This window comes from Arachis ipaensis, chromosome B04 (genome assembly GCF_000816755.2).
Source record: "Arachis ipaensis cultivar K30076 chromosome B04, Araip1.1, whole genome shotgun sequence".
NCBI lineage: Eukaryota > Viridiplantae > Streptophyta > Magnoliopsida > Fabales > Fabaceae > Arachis > Arachis ipaensis.
The window spans coordinates 1,013,101-1,018,831 of record NC_029788.2 but is presented as its reverse complement, the minus strand read 5'-3'; the positions used below and the strand labels follow the sequence as shown (position 1 = coordinate 1,018,831).

The 5,731-nt window shown below is 34.7% G+C and overlaps 1 protein-coding gene across 4 annotated transcripts; it reads left to right on the top strand.

The window, feature by feature from the left end:
* LOC107638343 (probable serine/threonine-protein kinase PBL2) lies at positions 219 to 4,338 on the top strand. 4 transcript variants are annotated; one of them, XM_021120337.1, is made up of 7 exons: positions 226 to 397; positions 511 to 535; positions 968 to 1,278; positions 1,381 to 1,516; positions 2,374 to 2,510; positions 2,619 to 2,742; positions 3,631 to 4,338. In XM_021120337.1, exons 1-7 carry the CDS (start codon positions 374 to 376, stop codon positions 4,011 to 4,013), a joined length of 1,140 nt encoding a protein of 379 aa, XP_020975996.1. In that variant the 5' UTR covers positions 226 to 373; the 3' UTR covers positions 4,014 to 4,338. The 4 variants fall into 4 exon arrangements, with proteins under 4 accessions (XP_016197060.1, XP_020975996.1, XP_020975998.1 ...); XM_021120339.1 differs by lacking the exon at positions 511 to 535 and adding an exon at positions 536 to 619 and having other exon boundaries at positions 252 to 397; XM_016341574.2 differs by lacking the exon at positions 511 to 535 and having other exon boundaries at positions 219 to 397.

Below are 5,731 nucleotides of genomic sequence, written 5' to 3'. Positions count from 1 at the left end.
CTCTAAGTAAATATAAAAAAATTATCATTCAAACTCTAATTTAACAAACATCAATCTAAACGCACACTATATCATTTAAGTTATAATTTATTACAAAATTATTTAACGTTTTTCAACTAACAACTTCACCCATGGATGTATCACTTTTTAAACTCAAATTGACCACGCTAGCTCCTGCGTCCTGAGACCTCAGCTAAGGTATTATTATTATAATATAATAGGACTATAGGTGCTATACTGCTATGCCGTGAACATTTTCTTCTTGCTTGGCTCACACAAACACCATAACATATAGCGGTTCATGATTTGTTCCGTGTAATAACAGCAAAGACCGTTATGGGAAACGCATGTGGAAGTGCCAAACCCGTTGCTCATGTCTCTTCTTCTAACTTTTCCGGTAATTTCTTTCTTCTTTGCTTCTTTCGCTGCCTTCGTTTGAGTTATTGCTTATAAGCTGTTCCGTTCCTGAGTGAGTGCACTTCTTTCCTCACAACAATGCCCAAATTGAAGGTTCTGAGGCTGCTTTTCAATTCAGGTTGCAAAGAATCTCCAACAATAACAGCTTTTTACTCTTCTGTCTATCTATTCAACATTCAGAAAACACTCTAATCAAATCAAAGTCACCTAGAAACTACACAACTGTTGCAGCCCCAAAACCTCTTGGTTACAGATTTTAGATTTAAGTTAGATACTAGACTTTGATTCATGTTTTGTTGCATTTTATAGAAGAGGAATGTTAGAGGCCATCAGAATTTATTGTTTTTTGCCATCAATTAGCGATCAATATTTAAAAGTACGGGATAAAGTATTTTGTTGGATAATTAGACTAAAAGAATTGAGTTGATGGATAAGTGATGGATAAAAATAATAGATTTTGATGGTCTTCTGGCATTCTCTTTGTAGAAATTGACTTGAAGAAGGTAGATGTTGATCTTTGTTTCTAAATTTGTGTCTGATTTTGTAACAGGAAGTAAGAAGCCTGTAAGTAAAACGAATAGGAGTCCAAACTCTAACATGCGAAAAGGCGATTCGAAAATATCCGAATCAAATGCTGGAAAATTGATCTCCACTAACCTTAAGTCCTTCAGCTTCAATGATCTAAAGGAGGCCACTAAGAACTTCCGGCGAGAAAATTTAATTGGAGAGGGAGGGTTCGGGCGTGTGTTCAAGGGATGGATTGATGGGAACAACTATGCTCCAACGAAACCGGGGAGTGGGATTGTAGTGGCCATTAAGAGTCTTAAGCCAGAAAGCTTTCAAGGTCACAAGGAATGGCTTGTATGTACAATAAGGACCTTAAATTATAGCTTATATTTTCCTTTTAACTCATTGATCTTGCTTCAGATTCGATTTCATTGATTTGCATCCTTTTGTTGACAGGCAGAAGTCAATTATCTCGGGCAGCTTCACCATGAAAATCTGGTGAAACTTATTGGTTATTGCTTGGAGGGTAAAAACAGACTTCTTGTTTATGAGTTTATGCAGAAAGGAAGCTTGGAGAATCATTTATTCAAAAGTAAGTGCCATTTCATCCTGTTATTTGGCCTTTCTGTTGGTCCCCTTTCTGCTTCCCTAAATGCAGAGAATATGCCAATGTCAAATGTGAATGATTTATATCAAATGATTTGTAAACAACTGTGTTGTTTGATCTATACAGTGGTGGAAGATGGCTCAATCCTTTGTTCTGTGAGTTTTTTTTTGGGGGTACATGCGCTGGAAAAACAGGTTTTCTAGAGGTCTAGTAGAAAAATCCTTTTTTCTATGAGTTCTATTTTCGCATCTTTTTTGTGTTTCCGCCGTCTCTTTTCTTTCGTATTTCATATTCGTTCATAGTTTCTTATCACATGACTAATGGAATAAGAACATTAAAGCTTGTATATAGTTGTTGAATATAAAAGACATAGGATAATAATTAACTGTCACTTGATCAATATATCAGGCATGTTCTGTTACCAAAAGGATCATTTTTAGGCAGTAGATACCAGGACAAATCTTCAAAAGAATGATCTTAAACTTTGGTGGAAACTTGGATTTCACGCTTGTTTCTGAAAAACAGTCCAGAAAAATGTTGTTTTCGGAAGTAGTTATAGTCTTTATGAAATCATGTTCAAACGGTGATTTATTGATCCCTTGGACAACAGAAAGAAAATTTTCCATATTTTTATCTCCTTTATTTCCACTATATTTTCTAATTCCATCTCTCAGTTGTCTTTGCTTGTCTGAATAAAGCATAACAATGTCCTTATTTCTAATGAAGCAAAAAATGCTATAATCTGCTTCATCATGTTTGTAGCATAATTACTTCGAGCTAAGCCGTAATTTCTGTTTTTCCATATATCATAGTAACTTAAATTCTGTCTTTTATATCTGCAGAAGGTGTTCAACCTATACCCTGGGCCACGCGGATCAATATTGCAGTTGGTGTTGCAAGAGGATTATCATTTTTACATTCCCTGGATGCAAATGTCATATTTCGTGATTTAAAGGCTTCCAATATCCTACTTGATTCAGTAAGGAACATTAATAGTTGGTTCACTTGATATATAAAGAGTAAAGACTACATATTCTGATTTACTTTTATGTTTCCATTCTAAAAGGGTAGCCTGGTATTTCTGTAGGATTTTAATGCAAAACTTTCGGATTTTGGCTTGGCAAGAGATGGTCCTACTGGAGATAACACTCATGTTTCAACCAGAGTTATTGGAACTCAAGGGTATGCTGCACCTGAGTATGTTGCTACAGGTATCGTTTCTAACAGAATATCGTTGTTGATTAGCTGATATCTATTGTTAGTGTAAAAAAGCATTAAAAAATGTTTGGGAGACAATAGCAAATGAACCCAAAGCTACCCTATTTTGCATTTTTTAATTACCGCTGGAATAATTGGATAATATTAGATGTAAGAAGTGTATATGATGGATGTTATAGGTATGATATTATGGATGTTAAGTTAAATAAGATAACTGAGTTATTGTCTCCCTAGCATTAGGTATTATTTTGTCATCCATAATGAGCTATCATATTTATTGAGTTTGACAACACGAGATGTCAAACCTCTTTTCATATTCTTACTTCATTTTTAACTGCAATTGAGAAAACACATTTTTTAATGTAGTCTTTGACTTTTGAATACCCAAGTTGCAATGCTTTCCTCATTTGTGGACTTGATTAAAATTGATTCTGGTGTAACTTTGTTATTTTGTTTTGATTTTTGACTGACTTATTTTACTTCAACTTTTTGTTTGAAAATGATATGTGAACTTCAAGAAACAGAACTATAAGACATCATTGATTTAGTATTCCATAATTCTGCTATGCAACTTATCAAAATTATCATAAGTACACCAAGGTCAGGTGTCTGGCCATGTTCTTGCTCAAGATTCCAAACTCCAGAGTTAGGAACTCTTTTCTTTTTGGCCATAAAATGCCAGAGTTCGATAATAACTCCTGCTCAACCACTTACATATTCAATGACCACTAATCACTAAATTTTCAGAGTATCCAATCAAAGCAGGCAATAGTTCTTGTGTTACTTTTTTCCTTTAATTGGAAGCCATATCATAGTTTCTGAGTTCTCATATAACTTTATCGATCCTTCGCCTCGTTCTAAGTCAGCTTTTCATTAAACAGGTCATTTGACCCCAAGAAGCGATGTGTACAGCTTTGGCGTTGTCTTGTTAGAGTTATTAACAGGGAGGCGTGCACTAGAAGATGATAGGCCTGGATTTTCAGAAGAAACTCTTGTGGATTGGGCGAGGCCCTTCCTGAGTGATAACCGAAGAGTACTGAGAATCATGGATACTCGGTTGGGTGGTCAATACTCCAAGAAAGGAGCACAAGCTATGGCATCACTCGCCTTGCAATGCCTAAACACTGATCCAAAACTTAGACCACCCATGGTAGATGCTCTTGCAACACTAGAAGGACTCAATTCGTCGAATTCAATGCCGAGGACGCCACGATTAGGTACAGAGAGTAATTCAGCCAACCACTCTGGTTATTCGCACAGGTGAAAAACCGAAATACAAAACTTCGGATCAGCATCTTGTTTTGTCTTGTTTTGTTTTCTCTTTTTGTCTCCATGAATGCTTCAGCATCCCTATATGTGTTTCAGTTTGAGGCTTGAGTTCCGAGAGTAGGAAGAACAATAGAATACAGTTAGATTGTAAGTTTTTTGAGATGGGTTATGTGAACAGTGAAGTATACAGAAGCTGCAAAATCAAAACATAGCATATTTTTTTTCTTTTCTTTTTATAAGGTAACGAAATAGCTCTATGTATAAGTTCTGTGAATACTGTTTTTCTTCATCTATGTGCTATTGTCCAGAAAGTTTGGCCTATTATTAAATTTGATTTGAGGACGCTGAAATCATTTATACAAGAAGATAAGAGCTCCAAGCACAATAACAGAACTCTTCTAACATAACAACAGCTAACTAACTAACATCACTAACAGTGTAACTAACTATTGAATTAATGATGCCCTATAACATGGTAGTATGGTACTGGTCAATTTGTTTATATCGCTCATTTAATGTACACAAACACTGAACAGGTTATAACATAGTATGATTTACCTTTTTTTTCTTTGGGTCGGATGGATTGGACAGTTTTCAATTTTAGGCATCAAACACACATTTAATGGTTCTATCTACTATTTGGTTACTGCTAAGATTCAAATCGAAGTGTAATATACTAAGAGGTAACATATTTAACTACTCAATCAGTGTATGCTTTGGCCGATGGGTTAGCCTTTAAGTATGGCCTTGTATAGCCTCTATTGAAGAGCAAATAATCGTTTCAACAACCCATGATTGAAAGAGCCCTTAAGATATCCAAGAAGGTAATGATGAAGAACATGCAAAATGAGAAAGTCCAAGGTTGAAAATAAAAGGCTCAATAAGGGAAATTGATTCTCTCAATTTTTTTGAACACTTGAGGGAATAAAGTGTGATCTCTCACTATTAATTTTATGAGTCTCGCTAGGGACACAATGGCTTATTTGTACAATGTGTACAATCGGCTATATAAATTACAAAATGAACATCTTCCATACTATCTGAATAACCATCTGAGTACTAGGGATAATAAACATCTTCCCAAAAGCTTAAACTGATTTTTAGATTCACCAAGGATCAAACTCTTGACCTTTCGGATCTAAAGCTCTAATACCATGTCATGATACCACTCATCCCAAAAGTTTCAGCTGATGGAAAAATGTAACACTAATGATTATATCTCTAATACTCCCTAAACCTCCATTGTACACATTGTACAAATATTTCATTGACTCCTCGTACTTTCCCTAATTTTATAAGTGGGATAAAAAATAAATATAAAAGAGAAAGAGCAATGAAGGGTTAAATTAAACAATTGACACTATCCAGTCTTTTCTCCACTAGAGAGGATCTGTTCTCTCAATAGGTTGCCTACAAAGCCAATGGTTGTACCAAAGTCCAAATATGGTTGAAAAGGGTTATCTACTCATAAATATATATATATAGAGAGAGAGAGAGAACCACATCCAGTCACATTTAATTTAGAGTAAAACATCATCTCGATCCTGATAATTGTACGAAATCACATCCCATTTTAACCCTTATTTATCACTTCTGTCGAACATTTTGATAAGATTAGATAATTATTTAAGAATATATATAAGAAAACAACATTTAATCTTGTTAAAAATAAAGAAAGAATAATTACAAATATTTTTTTTATTATCTTAGAGA